Source organism: Varanus komodoensis, unplaced genomic scaffold (assembly GCF_004798865.1).
Source record: "Varanus komodoensis strain SLA01 unplaced genomic scaffold, ASM479886v1 scaffold53, whole genome shotgun sequence".
NCBI classification, from domain to species: Eukaryota; Metazoa; Chordata; class Lepidosauria; order Squamata; family Varanidae; genus Varanus; species Varanus komodoensis.
Genome location: NW_025336126.1, coordinates 4,463,878 through 4,480,902, shown reverse-complemented (window position 1 = coordinate 4,480,902; position 17,025 = coordinate 4,463,878). Strand labels below are relative to the sequence as shown.

Here is a 17,025-nt window from a genome sequence, read left to right as displayed (position 1 = left end):
TGCTCATATCCGTTTTCTAGCTGACGGAGCCAGCGTTTGTCTGCAGACAGTCTCCGTGGTCATGTGGCCAGCATGACTGCTGTTACCTTCCCGCCGAAGTGGTACCTTTTTCTCTATTTGCACTTGCATGCTTTCAAACTGCAAGGTTGGCAGGACCTGGATCAGAGTAGGGGAGCTCACCCCATCTGCAGTTTCGAACTGTCGACCTTTTGATCAACCAGCCCCGCGGCTCAGCGGTTTAACCCACTGCGCCACCTGCATCATGGTTAGCATGAAGTAAAAAGTGTGTTTTTACTTCCTTCCTTCTCATTAGGTGGCCAAAGTATTTGAGTTTCATCTTCAGTATCTGGCCTTCTAAAGAGCAGTCAGGGTTGATCTCCTCTAGGACTGACCGGTTTGATTGCCTTGCAGTCCAAGGGACTCGCAGGAGTCTCCTCCAGCACCACAATTCAAAGGCCTCAGTTCTTTGGCGCTCAGCCTTCCTTATGGTCCAACTTTCACAGCCATACATCTGGGAAAACCATAGCCTTGACAATACGCACTTTTGTTGGCAGGGTGATGTCTCTGCTTTTTAGTACGCTGTCTAGATTTGCCATAGCTTTCCTCCCAAGAAGCAAGCGTCTTTTAATTTCTTGGCTGCAGTCCCCATCTGCGGTGATCTTGGAGCCCAGGAAAATAAAATCTGTCACTACCTCCATTTCTTCCCCATCTATTTGCCAGGAAGTGAGAGGACCGGATGCCATGATCTTAGTTTTCTTAATGTTGAGTTTCAAGCCAACTTTTGCACTCTCCTCCTTCACCCGCATCAAGAGGTTCTTTAGTTCCGCTTCACGTTCTACTGTTTAGCATTGCTATTACTTTAAGAAGCTGGAATTTGTAGTTCACCTGAGAAGCTGCTGTAGGCTAATACTGTAAGTGGGGAAATACCTATGTTCTCATCAGCTGCAGGCAGCTGACACAACGGTATGCATTTTTTTGAAGGAAACCACTTAATCCATTCAAGTACCTAGTTAAACAGAGGCAAGGGAGCAGGCAGCCAATCAGGAGCTCTGAAAGCAGATATTGAGTAGTCAGCCTATTCCACTAGGCCCAGCTTGCCAAACCAGTTTTCCTGAATGGTTCCTCAGACATATTTGCACATTTAAACAGACATAGAGGCTGATCCAAGCTGCAAGGAATTTACTGAACTGACATGTCAATTAAGCTCAATCAGTAGTATTTTCCATCCTATTATTATTTGTATTTCTGTTGGATTCAGCGTATTGTGTTTTATGCATAAAGACATCAAGAAGGCATTGTACTGTCATTATCTTGAAACCAAATACTCTGTATCTGTGTACGTGATAGGTTATAAAAGTCCCTGCACATGGGCTTAGACCTTGTAGATGCTTTTTGCTTTTCCCCGGTAGTGCACTGTTGTTAGTGACTGCAGGAAATGGGACACTATTTCAATAAAGTCTCAGAAGTTCAAGATGATTCGATCTTCCCTGCGAATCCGAGCATTCATTCATTGCAAATTGAAAACCAAGATTCTGTCAATAGTTACGGAGGGGCAGTGCCCAGTGGCTTAAAACATTCCGATTGCAGAACAAGCCAGTCTTCTCCGATGAGGCACCTGCCAGGAGTGTCAGGCTAAAATTCCCATCAGGAGCTGGGAATCAGGGCTGGTGCAAAAGCTGCTGTCTGAGACGAAGAGTGAGATGGTGCCAGCACTGGACTGCCAATGGCAGCTTGCTTCAACACCAACGGTGGAACGGCAGCAGGTGCTGCACCTGAAGGCAGCAGGTGGTCTTAGAAGACACTGGACAGGTTACAGTGTGCACGGTTCTCTTTTCCAAAACTTTGCTGCCACTACGCCATTTCTGCCCTCTGAGGCAACTGCTTCACTATACCTAAGGATAGGGCTGTCCCTGATGGGCGTTGTAGTGTGAAAGATCCGGAGGTTGAGGAAGGCAGTGCTGGAACGGGCAGGTGAAGAGCCTCACCTGATAAGTCAGCATCAAAAGCTTAGAGAAGTGTCTTGGGGCACACCTGGACTGTGCTGCCTGGGGAACAGGAGAGTGGCATTCAGAGTTCGGGCCTGAGGATGTTGTGGGCACTTGGAAAAGAGGATCTCGGTTCCCCCAAGCCATATTTCTTCCTCAGCCATGCGGTTTGTGGGGAGGGGAGAGGGACGGCTTTTCAGAATACATTCAGAATATATATATTATAATCTGTAATACATGCCTGTCTGCCATCTGAGTAGCTTTGGAAATAAAACCAGTGATTCCCCACATCCTCCAAACATTTTAATACAAAAATCAGAAGCAGTCTGGCTTATTTTCAAAAGCAGGCACATTTCAGGAGTTTGTCCTTTCTTCGGAAAACTACACAGGACCTTTCCTTCTTGATGCGCTCAGCAGGCCATTGGAGAGCAACAAAAATTCAGATATCCTCCTTCCATCTTCCTGCATTGTTCAGGCTCTATCAGAGGACCGGTGAGGAGGTTGTTGCAATGCGACAGGAAGTGCAGTGAACTTTCCATGTGTCCAAAAGCCATAATAGTTTCCTGAAGGCTTGCCAAGACCCCACTGCCATCAACTTATTAAGAAAAGCACCAGAGATCCTTGAGATCGCCTTACCCCTCATTCCATAGTTGAGGCCTTTCTCTGCAGTGAGAATTCAACTGTTTACCTTACTGAAATAGCTTCATTCCCAGGAACATGGGAAGGGAAGCTACACACACCTTGCCAGGCTCTGCTAATAAAAGAGGGAAGTCATAAAACCTGAGTGGAGAGCCGGGAGGTGTCTCTTGTTTTCACTCAGGCACCTTTGGAGGCCCAAAGAGCATTCCCTAACCTACTCAAGGAACCAAGAGGCCACAAAAAAGTGAGTGTCAGGTCTATCTTTGGCTTGCTTATTCATAGCCTACATTTATAGTTCATCACTGTATTCAATAAGCTGCATGCCTTCTTTGAGAAAAGTGATTTTACTTCTTCCTCTAAGAGCCCTCACACCTAAAATAGGGTACCCTTACTGGTCTAGTTCCCATGATTAGAACCCTCTCCAGCCAGTGATTAAAAGGATGGAGAGGAGAGCTGGATGATTAGCAGGGCTCATGTATAACGCCGATTCTTCTGCTCAGATTTTAATAGAATCTGGGGTTCTTGCAATGTTCACATCTCCTTTGGGGTGAGTATTATGTGTCTCCAAATCTCATATTTGAGCTTGATCTGAATGACCTTTGCTGGCATCTCCAGTTAGAAAATCAAAGAATCACAGAATAATAGAGTTGGAAGGGACCAGAAAGTCATCCCGTTATTGCAGGACACTGAGTTACACCATCCTATTCAGATGACTGTCCAGATGCTTTTTGGATGTCTCTAGAGAGGGGTTCCCACAACTTGCCCAGGTTATAGTTTCCATTGTTGTACTGCTCTGACAGTAAAGAAATTCTTCCTAGTGTCTAGTCTAAATCTGGTTTCTTTAACTTAAGTCTGTTATTCTGTGTCCTGCACTCTGGAATGGACGAGAAGAGATCTTGTCCTTCCTCTTTGTGACAGCCTTTCAGGTACTTGTAGAGTGCTATCATATCACCCCTCAGTCTTCTCTTCTTGAGGCTGAACATGCCCAGTTCTCTCAATCTTTCAGTTGCTGAATCATTCTTTCTAGCTTTTCTGCACCTTTTTACAACTTCGGCAAAAAATGCTTTGCTTTCACCTAAAAGGTAATGATTAAAATCTAAACCAGAGAGGCATTCAGGGGGCTTTTGATCCTTGCCTTTTCTTTGAGGTGCATTTTATGAGCCCAAAACTCACATTTAAGTTTGTTCCAGGTAAGCTTCAGTGACACCTCTAGCAGAAAGAGCTTTCCTCTTTCACTGCTGCCTAACCACAAAACTCTGCAGGCAACAGGAAGTATCTTACTGTGCAAAGGCTGCTGTTTCCAGGCAGCTCTTCCACTCTGCACCTACTTATGCAATCTATGTCTGCAGATCACACCAAAGCTTCCTGCTGCTAGTGTGGGTTTTGACCTCCCATGCAATTGTGCCAATACGAAGAGAAGAGGATGGCATGGGGTCCTCTGCAGCTCCGGGGTCCCCAGATGCTCAGTCCCTGTTCCTGGAGATGCTACTCACGAGGGTGTCAGGGGATTATGGAGTTATGGATGCTAATTAAAAAAAAAGAATGCAAAGTAGGCCAGCAAACCAGACTTCTCCCCGTCCTGGTGCCTTGTCTTTTGAAGCTTCCCACCATGCCTACAGTCAGAAGAACCAGACTTTTCACAAAAGGTCATCTGGTCTTCTCAGGACTGCTAGAGGGGGAGATCCAAAGTACCCAGTTTCAGTACAACCCTTGTCTGCAATATGCTAATCCTTCCTGGTGCTGGGGCCATGGTGGCAATATTGCAAGGAGACGTCTAAACTGAATCCCTAAAGTGGCCAATCCCGGACAGGAACCAAAGCAGGTAAGGGCCAATTCAGCCCCGATTCGGCCAATTCTGTTTTGACTTACCACAGAAGAATCTGGGATGCCATGATGCCAAGTCATTTCCACATGGTTTGGTGGGTGGTCAGCATGCTGAAGATCACCCCTCTAGAAAGGGGGGAGGCTGAGGGGGTAAAAAAAAGCACAGTAAGAGGAACAAGGTGCTGATGGGGTTCTTACTGAAGGGTCCTGCCCATGGCAGGGGTCTTGCTGGGGAGGGAAGAAATACGGCCCTCGTAAGTGGCCGCTTTTCTGTAATGGATTGTGGGAAGATATGTAGCTGCATGCAGTGTTTCCAGAGGGTACCTTGGTCCAGGGTAGTCCCAGAGGTTGCCTTCATCCTGCCATGACCCTGCCACATTCACAGAAAAGTACAGAGGGCCCAGGTGTAACCACCTCCCATTGATAACCCTCCCATGTTTTCCTATCACTTTTTCTTCTTTTCCAGAAAAAAAAGGCAAAAGGATAGCATATGCCACATGTGCCTTCGGATTAACTGCATTAGAAGCAAGTTATTTAACAGTCATCTCCATTCTCAAGTTACCCTATTTCTTGACAATCTACCCTGTTTCCTCAAAAATAAGACCTAACCAGAAAATAAGCCCTAGCATGATTTTTCAGGATGCTTCTAATATAAGCCCTTCCCCCAGAATTAGCCCCAGTTAAGATCGTCAGCCAGAGGGACACATTTAGTACGTCCGTTACAACACAATTTGGGGTTTGGAGAGTTATGACGATGTTCCAGAAGAAGATGGTATGATTGTATTTGAATAAACGTAGATTTTTGTACATGACTAAATGAACAAATATAATTGGTTGTACATGAGCCATTACTTGAAAATAAGCCCTAGTGCATCTTTTGGAGCAAAAATTAATATAAGACCCAGTCTTATTTGCGGGGAAACATGGTAGTTCTTTAGTTTCCAGATTCCCATCTTCAGTTGAGGTTAGCTAGTTGTGTGTACATACTCATACCTATGACCCTGAAACTGGAAGGGATCTCTTAAATGTTGAACAGAGAGCATCCAAAAAGCTTGGCATCTTAAAGAGGTTTCCAGAGATTAAAGGCACAAGTCATCTGACTTGGGAGTAACTTGTGGAGAGGAATTAATATGCACCCATGATGGATTAGATTGATGCAACAGACACATAAAGGGCTCCATTTCACTTATGCAGACTAAGAATTATTCAGACAGGTTCATTAGGAGCAGTGTGCTACCTGGCAGAGTCCCCTGGGCACATTTAGCAGAAAAAAGTCCTACAGCCACAGCATTTGGCAGCCAGCTCTGCTAACTAGGGGATGCTGAGAAATGGAGGAATTTTTCTGCCTGAACATGCATAGGAGTTTACCTTTATTCTGGCTTAAGCTTTCATGGGCACTGTCTGCTTCATCGGATGCATGAAAGATTAATCCCCAAAATCTGGCACATTTATCTGCACACACACACTGGATGGCATGTGTGAACAGGTTGCCAGAGGAAAAAGTACAGACAGGGGTGTTTGCCTCAGTAGCTGCCATTTGCAAATCCTTGTTGGATGAGACTGTGCAACGCTGAGCCACCGAAGGGCACGTGTGAGGAGCAGTGACTGGGCGCTGGCCTGGGACTTGGGGGACCTGGGTTCTAGTCCCTGCTCAGCCCTAAATTCCCCAGGTGACTTTGGGCCAGTCCCTGAATTTCAGGCTGACATGCCTCCCAGAGCTATTGTGAAGATAAAATGGTGAAGAGGAGAATTATGTAAGCTACTCATGTAAGCGTCTTAAAGGAACAATGATGGGATATAAATAAGATAAATGAATGAGAGCCAGTGTGGTGTAGTGGTTAAGAGCATGGGACTGGGACTCAGACGATCTGGGTTCTAGTCTCTGCTCGGCCATGGAGCCAACTGGGTGACTTTGGGCCAGTCACAGACTCTCAGCCCAACCCACCTCACAGGGTTGTTGTTGTGGGGAGAAGATGGAGGAGGAGATGTAAGCTGCCTTGAGCCCTTTGTAGGAAAAAGGCAGGATATAAATCAATCTGTATTTAATCTGTATTTATGATATGCAGTGTGTAGCATAGGGTGATGCAACATTAAATGTAAACATAGAAACAGAAACAGAACGAGTCAGAAGGGGTCTCCCAGGCCATCTAGTCTGACCCCCGGCTCCAGCCGGCTCTGTTCATGACATGCCCACCATGTGCATGTCCAGCCTATCCTTGAACACCTGCACCGATGGGGCCTCAGCGACCTCTCGTGGAAGCCCACTCCACACCCTCGGGGTCCTGACAGTCAGGAAGTGCTTCCTGGCATCCAAATGGAACCTTGGCTCCCTCAACTTTGCTCCGTTGGAGCGCTGCCTTCCTCTGCAGGGGAGAACAGGTCTCTACCCATCTCCGTGTGACTTCCCCTCACATACTACACTACACATGTAGTGTAGTACCAGGACCTGGTCTTTTCTGCATTTTGATTTACTCTGATAAGACTGCTCCCTTTTCCCACCCACTCCTGCCACAGCCTATGTGTGTATATGAATTTGTCAATTGGAGGTCCACATTTTATGCCCGGAAAGAAGTAGACAATGCCCATGAAAGCTGATGCCAGAGTAAATTTGCTGGTCTTCGAGGTGCCACAAGACTCTTCGCTGTTTTTGTTGCAACAAACTAAGAGCTTTCTATACAGGATTGTTAATCTGCTGCATCTACTTTTGGTTTCACCATAGAACAGAGATCTCAGCAGTACATGAGAAGTGTTGCCATTTTAGGTGGAAATATATTCCTCGCATAAACTCTAGGTGGTACTATGCCACAGAAGAATAGAGCAACTACACAAGAGGAAATTGTGATTTCATTCACCAAACAGAAAAAACAGGTCATTTTTCTTGACTTAAACAAGCAAACAAAATCCTTTCAGAAAGTGTTATTTAATAAACAGAAGTGAAACTAGACAGTTTTCCGGACAAATAATCCTCTGTAAATTAAAAGCAGTGTCATTTAACCAGCAGGTTGTATGAGCTGGAGTGAAGCAGGAATTCTGGCAGCGATCAGGAGGAGGTGAGACATGGCTGTGGAGAAGGGCAGGAGGAGAGATGACAGATGCTGGACAGAAGCAGGTGGATCAGGAGATTTCTCTTATGGAGGCAGCAAGACTGAGCTGGGTCAAAACTGCTAAGTACTGAGGCTGTAAAGGTTGCTGCTTATGTGTGCTATTTTGGGAGCAAACTAAAAGAAAAGAGGTTTCCTCGGTTAAGCAGGAAAACAAAAGAATGACTGGCTGCTTAGTATACCATCCTGTTGACTTTTCTAGGACTGTTCCCTGCAGTGTAACTGTAGATGGGAAATCATATTCAAAGAGAGGAGCTCGATGAATTAAGTCTGACCCTGCCAGAAGGGTCATGAATTCCGATCTGCTTTGAGCACTAGCCTGGCATTTAAGGGGGCAGATTTCTCAACATAGCAGAAATCCTGGGATGCCGGGTATATTATAAAAAGTTGATCTTGTATGTGGAAGGACAGGTAGTCCCTTCTAATGGGGTTGGCAAAGGATCTCTCCCTACAAAATCGTAGGGATATTGTTGGATATGGTTTCCATAAAGGATTGTTGGATTGCAGTTGCACTGGTTTGACTGGAGATTTTTGGTTTTAAATCTTTCTTCCACACTTCTTCCAAGGGAAACTAGTACAGCAGTTCCTTTGCTGCAACGACCTTTGGGTTTGACTCAACTACTGCTTCCAGTGATGAACCCTCTAAAGCATAAAGTGCCTCTTATAAAACTTCAGAAGTCTTTAAAAATCATGAAAAATAAAGTATGTTTAATTAATAACCTAGCTATAAATTCTGATTCTGTCTGGTGATTCATAAACGAACGCTTTTGTTTAAAGTAGCCAAGCAACTCTGATCTGGGTAGATTCTGAACTGACAAATCACGCTGAACAACTTTCAACAGGGGGATGACAGTTTTAAAGCTACAGATGACTAACCTTTGTAAGATGTCCTGGGAGCCTTTTGGCTGAGGAATAAGATATAAATGCTTTGAATAAATGATCAGCTCAGAACAAGCTACATTTTACCTGCTTGGCACACAGTAGTGGTTTCCCCCCAAATTTGGAAGCAGGCCCTTATCCTTTCTCCCTGGGTGTCCCACAGAATACAGTGTCGAAAGGAATGTACCACGGGGGTGGGGGGGACTAAAGTGGCCACAAATGCACTAAAGTTGCTTTATCTTTCAGTATGAGATAGTGGGAGCTATTAATCAGCTCTTAATTGGACAGATCTTCTTTCAGTTTTGTCTCAGAATTTTGATCCAAGTGCTAAATAAGAAATATTCCCTGTCCTGTGTTTCTGCCCCATAACTTCTTTTTTATTTTTATTTCCCGAATATATACAATTACAAAGAAGAAAGTACAGAACAAAAGAAAAACTGACATAAACAGAACAGACTAAATTGAACAAAATAATCAAACATGCTGAGGGAATTACAAACACAGCCCATGTACTGCAGCCCCCAAAACTGGCTCTCTTCATATCTTCCCACCCTCTATGAAAGTTTGCAAAAAGAAAGAAAATCATTATTCTATGCCACATAATCTCTTGGTGGCACTGCAGTACAATGGAATCTAGCATATGCACAAGTGGAAATTACGCTTCCTTTCCCTGTCACAAATAAATACTGGATTTTTCTTCCTAAAAAAAGGTGTGGGGATGTGCTGGTTAGATACAGAAGGAAAAACATGGTGTGAAGAACTTGTAAACAACTGAGCACACAGTAAATTTTTCATACAGAAAAGGCCTAGGAGCTGGTAAAGTGGCAACTTGTATCCATCCCCAAGAATAATTTTCTTGCTCCAATATACTTAAGAGTCTCTTCAGCTTCACTGGCTCCCCATTGAAGTCCGGGCCCAATTCAAGGTGTTGGTAATGACCTATAAAGCCCTAAACGGCTTGGGTCCTGGTTACCTGAAGGAGCGCTTACATCCATATTTGCCCAGTCGCCCCCTGAGATCGGCAGGAGACGCCCTTCTCTGGGAGCCCTCCGGGAGAGAAATTAGGAGGGTGGCTACTCGGAAAAGGGCTTTCTCAGTGGTGGCGCCTAAGTTATGGAATGCGCTCCCCAGAGAGGTCCGCCTGGCGCCGTCGTTATTTGTTTTTCGGCGCCAGGCTAAGACCTTTTTATTTAAGCAACATTTTAAATGCTAAATACAATTGAATTTTATCTGGCCAGGGCGGCTTATTTTATAATGTGTGTTTTAATTAAGATTATTTTATATGGATATTTTAACTTATTGTTTTATCTATGCTGTAAGCCGCCCCGAGGCTTCGGCGAATGGGGCGGCATAAAAATGTTTTAATTAATTAATTAATTAATTAATCCAATAAGTATTAGCTGTTGGGATATTTTGGCATAATTTTAGTCTTAATGGTAAAGCTGGGACAACCCAAATGGCTGGCATACTGATTTTCCGATGTGCTTGGTCAACGGAGAAGGGTAACGATTTTGCCTATATAATTCCTCTTGACATGTATCAGATTCATATGGTTTTTTAGAACGATAAAACTGTCACACTGGGTTCATTAAATAGTATAGGAACAATAGGAATATCACATTAGATATTCCATAGTATTTGTCTGTACTGTATATAAAACATTTTAAACTGGTAGATATTGTTTAATGCAATCTTTTCTAGTTTATCTATTATACATGTAAATGAACATAGTTTATAATCAGAAGCCATCAAAGATGATCCTTTGGACTTATTTCATCAGATTATATAACATAATCGATTTGTTTCTGAACCATAGAATTTGTCTATCTGGGCACTTTTAAAAATCAGACTACTATGACTGGACTGGTTGTTATGGATAAAAGTGTGAACAGTGCATCTCTGATGCCAATTCTTTATCTGTGATATTGATCTTTGGACTCACATAATGAACCTGGACTGTTTGCATCCCATGAGTAATTCTGGGCCTTATCGTCTTTAAAAATTGGCAGGAAGCACTCAGGCAATGGCTCCCAGTTCAGCGAGGAAGCCTTTGATCAAGCTGCCCTGAGCACAGGAGGCTGTGTTGGCGAGGCAGCCCACCAAGGCCAAATCCTTCATCGGAAACTGGAAGGCCACCTGGCCCACCACCCTGCCATACAGAGACACACGCTGAAATCAAGGCACCAGTCCCTGACAATTCTGTTGGATCCGATCCCCTTGGATTAACTACCTTTTAAACCACATGAACTTCATCTCCTGTTGTCCACCCTTCAAATCTTTTTGCCTGAAGGTTTTTGCTTTTTGTTTATTTTGCCTGAAATCAAATGCCCTCATGTCCCCATCGAGACGTCCCTTTTTACAGATACAGGCATCCTTGGGAGACGCAGTCCTAGAGTAAAACATGTACATAGATGTACACACACATGTACACTTTACAGCATATGCAAGTTACCATATTCCCGTCTGTGCATTTCATTTCATTTCATTTCATTATTTCTCTTTTGCCCTGTGGGTCTAATCTTTTCAGTAACTGATCTTTTCAGAAAACAGTGCTGCTGCTTAGACTGTTGGTCCAGGTAGTTCAGTGTTGTGCAGTCTGACTGATTATGATTCTCCAAGGCCTGCAGATGCCAGGGGCTGAACCCAAGACTGCGTGCAAACCATGTAATCCACCAGTAAGCTATGCTGCCTGTCCCCAGAAGTCTTAATGGAACATTGGCTGTTCACTATGAACAAGCTAGTATATTTCTTTAAATCCCCATAAATCAGGTCTGGGTGGAGTCAAGGAGAAAGAAGGGCTACACAGAAAATATGGGATTGCAACAGGCTAACAGCAGCATCTTCTGGATTCTCTCTTCCCCAAAACTGAACATTTAAAGGGTGGTACTTCCAGACTCATTAATTAGGGAACAACCTGATAGAATGAGGATGCTAGCAAACCAAAGAGGATTTGAACATGAATAAGGACTTGGAAAGATTGAGTAACTGGGGCATGTTTAGGCTGAAGCGTGCCTTCGCAAAGGGAAGCTGGCAAACTTCTCTCCAAACTGGGTTGAACTGGCAACAGACTCTGATGAGAATTTTCTTAGTTTCATTCAGAGTGATGCAATCTGGGTCAAGATTCGACATGTATTCTGATGGGATCTAAATTAGCTGCTACTTTCCAGGAAAGAGACCTAACCCTAAATTTCAACCTAAAAAAAAAAATTTTCAACCTAGTTCATATGTTGTACCTTCTACCAGCTCCAGGCTTTGCATCGTTATTCCAAACTGCTGCTCCTCCTCCTCAGTTTTCTCATCAGTCCCACTACTTGCTTGCTTGAAAGGCAGAGGGTCCAGAAGCAAGCAGGTGAACAGTGGAGAAAGGGAGCAGCAGGGCCAGGGGGCTTTGGCCCAGATGCGTGCGACTGGCAAGTTGCAACCACGATGCCCAGTGTGGGAACAGCTGAACAGACCACTGGTGCGCAACCTTCCGCCTTCTCTCTTCCCCAATAAGCCCAAGAAATAACCCATGGTGTGCGATTGGGTTAATTCTCTGGCTTGCAGGGAGGAGACAAGCTGGGTTCGGGTTTGCACAACATACTAGAAATGTTTCTGCTTGTAACAGAAGCAACCAGCCTGTGTTATGGGAACACTGCTCATAAAGGATAAGCCAGATTCTGAAGAAATCCAGCCTTATTGTGCCAAGAGTCTTGCTTGGCCAGACCAAACAAGCAGCTGTGCCAGGGTTTTCTTTCCGACATTGGTTAATGGGATGTGGCTGGACAGCTTTCACACAAGGGTACTTCCTAAAGCATCACCCTGCCACATTCATGGAATGCTTGGGAGCTGCAGGGCACAATGCCCACGCATAACCTTCCTAAGTTTTCCCACCACATCCTTAGTCTTTTTTCTTACCATGCATAATGCATTTCGGGAAAAAGATGGGATGGCTACATAGCACTAACAAAATGAAATAACAACACAATTCTGGCTGAGGTAACAATGCTGGGGAAACTGGAAACTGGTAGGGTGTGTGGATTACAAATCCCATCAGCCTCAGCCAGCATAGCCAATGGTTAGGAACAACAGGCCTGTAGCTGAACAGTGTCTGGAGGAGCAGATGTCCCCACCTTTGATTGAGGGTTGCACACCTGTCTCTTCCTGGCTGATTTCTGCAACCCTTATTTCCTAACCTACAATTAATTCCTCCAGCTGAAACGCAAACTCATTTATCAATGTCCTTTGTTATTAGTATTAGATTGCATTATTGTCCCACCTTAGTTCTTCTTGTGAGAATCCTAGGCTGGCTTACATAACTCCTTTTTAACTCCACGACAACAACCCTGTGAGGTAGGTTAGGCTGAGAGTGACTGACTGGCCCAGCATCACCCAGTGGGCTTCATGGGCACGTGGGGACTAGAACCCGGATCTCCCCAGTCCCCAGTCCGACCTCTCGCCAGTCTGCCACACTGGCTGCACCCAAAAAGGCAGTGGAGAGGCGTACTGTGTCACAAAGCGAGGGAGCATCTTTGACGCCTTGGGAAGCAGATTTTGAAGCTGTTCTGCGGCTCCCCGTGAGTAAGTGAAGGGAGGGGAAATCCCCCACGCTCACACGGAGCCTTAGAGAGCTTTCCAAAACGAGGCCTTCGCACACTGCAAAGTCTTAAAGGGGAGGGGAACCACAAACACAACCACAGGAGGACTGTCTGCGATCTGTTAGCACGGGCTGCTGGCTTGTCCCTGGTGCGGGGATATCACGTGGCGCGCTCCAGCATGGGGGGCACGTGCGGCCGGCCGGGCCACTGAAAGGGGGTGCTCCACATTTGCAGACGCGGAGGCAAAGCAGTGCTTTAAGACTCTTTTCTTGCAGCATCCCACGTTGCTCTTGGTAGACAACCTTCCCCAACCTGGTGTGCTGCAAATATTTTGGATGACATTGGCCATCGTGCCGATGTTTGGCTTACTGGCTGGGATTCACAGGAGTGGCAGTCCAAAAACCACCCGTGAGGGTGGGCGCAAAGTTTGTGGAAGGCTGTCAGATCGTATTTACTACATGGAACACCTACACAGCAAACGTATTCCATAGCTGAGTGTGTTGCGTTTAGCAATGTTACATTCATTAGCAACTATGATTATTCGTTAGATATGCAAAGTATACATATTCAAGAGCAGTTTCACTGGGAGGCAGTTTTACCAGATAAACAACCAAGGTTATTTGAATGTTAAAATAGATGATTTATGAAGAAAAGAGAAAGGATTGATAGATTAGGTGCCAGTGAAAGATACCTCAATAAAGGGATATATAGAATAATGGATATAGGAATAATGTGGACAACTCTCATCTCCCTGATCTAAACAGGTGGCATGGGTGGGAAAATGCAGAAAAGATTAGGAAAATGGGGTAAAGCAAAAGTATATGCAATGATTAATGTGGTGAAAGCAGCAGAGCCTTTTATGGCTAAGTGGTGGTATAGAAATTTAACATTAATTTTGTTTTCTTTTCGATACATAATGATATAACGCTGGGGCTATTTACTTCTTCCCAGAACATGGGAAGCATATGGGCTCGTCCAGATTCGACCTAAAGTTGGGGTTGGCAACCTATAGCCTTCAGCCCAATTGCAACAGCCCTCTGCAGCCGTGATCTGTCCCGCCTGCCCGCCCCCCCCCCCCCCGAGGTGTCAGGGAGGGGAGAAAAAGCACGTGTGTTAGCAGAAAGAGAGCGCAAAAGGTTCGGCTCCAGCCAAAGCGTTTAGTTCCAGCATGCAGCCTCTGACAGATGAACAAGGGCAAGAACGGTGTAGGTATTAGAGGGCTGGTCTGGGACTAAGTGGCCACTTGGCTATGAAATTCACCATGTGACTTGGGTGGTACTGGCACACCTCATAGGGTGGTTGTGAGGCTTAAATAGAGATTAGAAGAAGAGTATGTAAGCTTACTTGGGCTCCCTGGAGGAAAACAATGAGGGATGGAAATGTAATTATAAAAAACCACACAGGAATAAGGTCTTTGACAAACGGACAATAAAAAAGCCCACCTGGTCTGTCAAGGAACATTTCCTGTCCCTCAGTTGTCGCTAAAACATTAATGAATTTATGAGTTTCTTCACACTGCCTCCTTTATCTTAATTCCTACTACTTCCTTGCACGATAGCTGAGTATGCATGCCTTACACATCAGATTAATCCATCTGAAAATGCTGATTGGATTGCATTCAGTCACATGGACTCGTGCAGCCTGTACCAGCAATCATTAACATGAGTTAGTGCTAATACTTCATCCACACACACCACTTAAATGTCGGGTCCCACCTTAGTATTTAAGGCAACAGCTCTGTCCAACATTCTTCTGTTCTGCCATACCACAGGGTAGAGTGACCAAGCAGCAAAACTCAGGATGGGATGGCCCAGCTAGAGCAAGCGTGACTGTTCATGGCAAGAAGTCTGCAACTCAAAGGCTTGTCTTTACAACTAGTGGGACCTGCAGCCAAATATTGCAATGTGGAGTGTTCCTGTTTGGGATTCCAGTCGGCCATGCCTCCTTCAAGACACTCCATGCCAGCTTCCCCATTTTCTGGCCCCAACTCGGTTAGATAGCATTTCATGTCCTCCCTCTGATCATATTCAACCTTCAAAGAGAGTTTCTGAGCTCCCCCCTTTTTTCTGCAAATCCTGGTTCTTGTAAATGGGCTGACACCTCCCTCTTGGTCATGGATGCCATTGCTGGAGCTATAGTAAGGATCCACACTCTGAGAATTAGCTTCCTATTACAATATACAATTCTGTTGAAAAGCAGGCTATCATTCTGGTAGATTACAGTAAAAAATAAATATTTGCACATGAACCCTTTATTTCCTCTCCCCCCCCACCACCACCACCAAATCGTGGAGGAAATAAATCGCAAAGTTAAGAGCAGCACATGGGGAAATGGTCAGAGGAGAATAAGCAGGGTATTGGGAGAAAACAGAGGCGTGGTGATGCAAAGTTCTCTCTCAGAGTGCATCCTTCACGTGCCAATTTCATCTCCAGTCAAGAAAGAAACTCGTCCATGCAGCCGAGTTGGGAAAGCCTTCCGTTTTTACCAGAGTGCTTGGTGTGCTTCTGCTGTCCAGGCAAGTCGAGGCTGAACCTGGAACTGCAGAGATGCTGAGACGTTTCGCAGGGGGCAGCTTCCCAGCGGCGAGGAGAGCGTCGCCTGGGGAGCCAGCCATGCGCAAGCCTCAGCGCCGTTTTGGGGCCGTTTCCCCAGCCAGGTGGGCCGGGTGGACCGCGGGTCCTGTCCAGTGCATGGGGAGGGACTCTGGGTCAGGAGAGCGAAATCTGAAGCTCCCAAGCCCCATCCCTGGCATCTCTAGGCGGGGTGGAGGGAAGTGCCCTTCCTGGAGCCGACAGCACCCAGGCGCACGCCGAAACGAAGGGCTGCCGCCCCACGGCTGCGTCTCGCCCAGCCCAGCCCAGCCCAGCCCCGCCTCGCCTCGCCTCTCCTCCTCGGGCCCAATGCCTCTTCCCTTTGCGCCCTGACTTCCCGCTTTGCAGGCGGGGGGCAGGGGCTAAGCTGTCTTGTCCCCCCGCAAGCCGCCCCGCGGCCCCCGTTTGGCGCAGGAGCGCCGCGGAAGGGCGGCCGGGCTCCGCGGCGGACCCCGCTCTCGCCCCGCGCGGCGCCGCAGGACCCGCTCGGGGGCTCCGCTCTCTCACCTGCACGGACCGCGGCTTGGCTCTCTGGAGCAGGAGCAGCAAGAGGAGGAGGAGGAGGAGGAGGAGGTGCCGGGGCAGAGGCAGAGGCAGAGGCAGGAGTGAGGGCGGCGGGATCTGCCCCCTCACCCTTCTCTCCCCATGCTAGATGCTCGCTGCCCCGAGAAGAAGCCAGGAGAGCTCCAGGCAGCTGTTTTGTCTGAAGGCTTGAAAGTGAAAGTGCTTGCCGGGGGAGAGGAGGGGCTAAGGCAGCGGGTGCTCGCGCGTGGGGCTCCCGGAGTGCTGGGAAGGGACGCCCCTCCACTCCCCCCCCACAGTTTCTGCGCCCCCCTCCACTGTCGCATCCCCTCCCCTCCCCACAAGTACCTGTCCCGAAAGGGAGGGGTTTGCTATGTCGAGGGTGACGAAGCAGGAAAGGTGCGAATCCCGCTGAGCACGTGCAGAGAAAGCGAGTCTCTCACCCCCACCTCTCGGCCAGGTGCTGGAGCTGAGGACAGGCCGGGAAGCCAGGTTGCTTGAGGGCTAGCGCCTTAAAAGGAAAAAAAAGCGTGGGAGACTGGGAGTCGAGGGACAGACATCATGCTCTACATTTCCCCTGCTCTCATCCGCTTTCCAGTCCGCGAGTCTTAGTTCCTTGTTGTCCTCATCTCTGCCCAGGTGCAGGAAACCTGGAAATCCTTACTTCCTGCCCTCACCACTTCCTTCCACCACCAAGGAGCCTGGTGGGTTCCTTAAACTCTTCTTTTCCCTTACTGAATCTATTATGCTTTTCAGCTCTGGTGTTTCCCCCCTCTTTTCCATCCCCTGTGCTCCGACCTCATCGATCCAGCCCTTCTTGGAAAGGGAACCCAGAAGCCCCTGCTCCCCTTCCCCCCATCCTCAAGATCCTCCCTTTAGCCTTGCAGATTTCCAAACTCCTTCCCAT

At 46.6% G+C, this 17,025-nt stretch overlaps 1 protein-coding gene across 4 annotated transcripts in view; it reads right to left on the bottom strand.

Moving 5' to 3' along the window:
- FLT3LG (fms related receptor tyrosine kinase 3 ligand) overlaps positions 1–16,507 on the bottom strand; it is a 30,369-nt gene extending 13,862 nt beyond the window's left edge. For 3 of the 4 annotated variants that reach the window (XM_044448146.1, XM_044448150.1, XM_044448149.1), the window contains exons 1-2: positions 16,104–16,263; positions 4,494–4,590 (exon numbers count right to left, since the gene is read on the bottom strand). In XM_044448146.1, the coding sequence (XP_044304081.1) occupies positions 4,494–4,529 (36 nt within the window). In that variant the 5' untranslated portion in view covers positions 4,530–4,590; positions 16,104–16,263. Of the gene's footprint in view, positions 1–4,493; positions 4,591–16,103; positions 16,264–16,466 lie in introns of those variants that run through there. The other variant, XM_044448148.1, reaches the window with a different exon arrangement.
- Between the last annotated feature and the right edge of the window lie 518 nt (positions 16,508–17,025).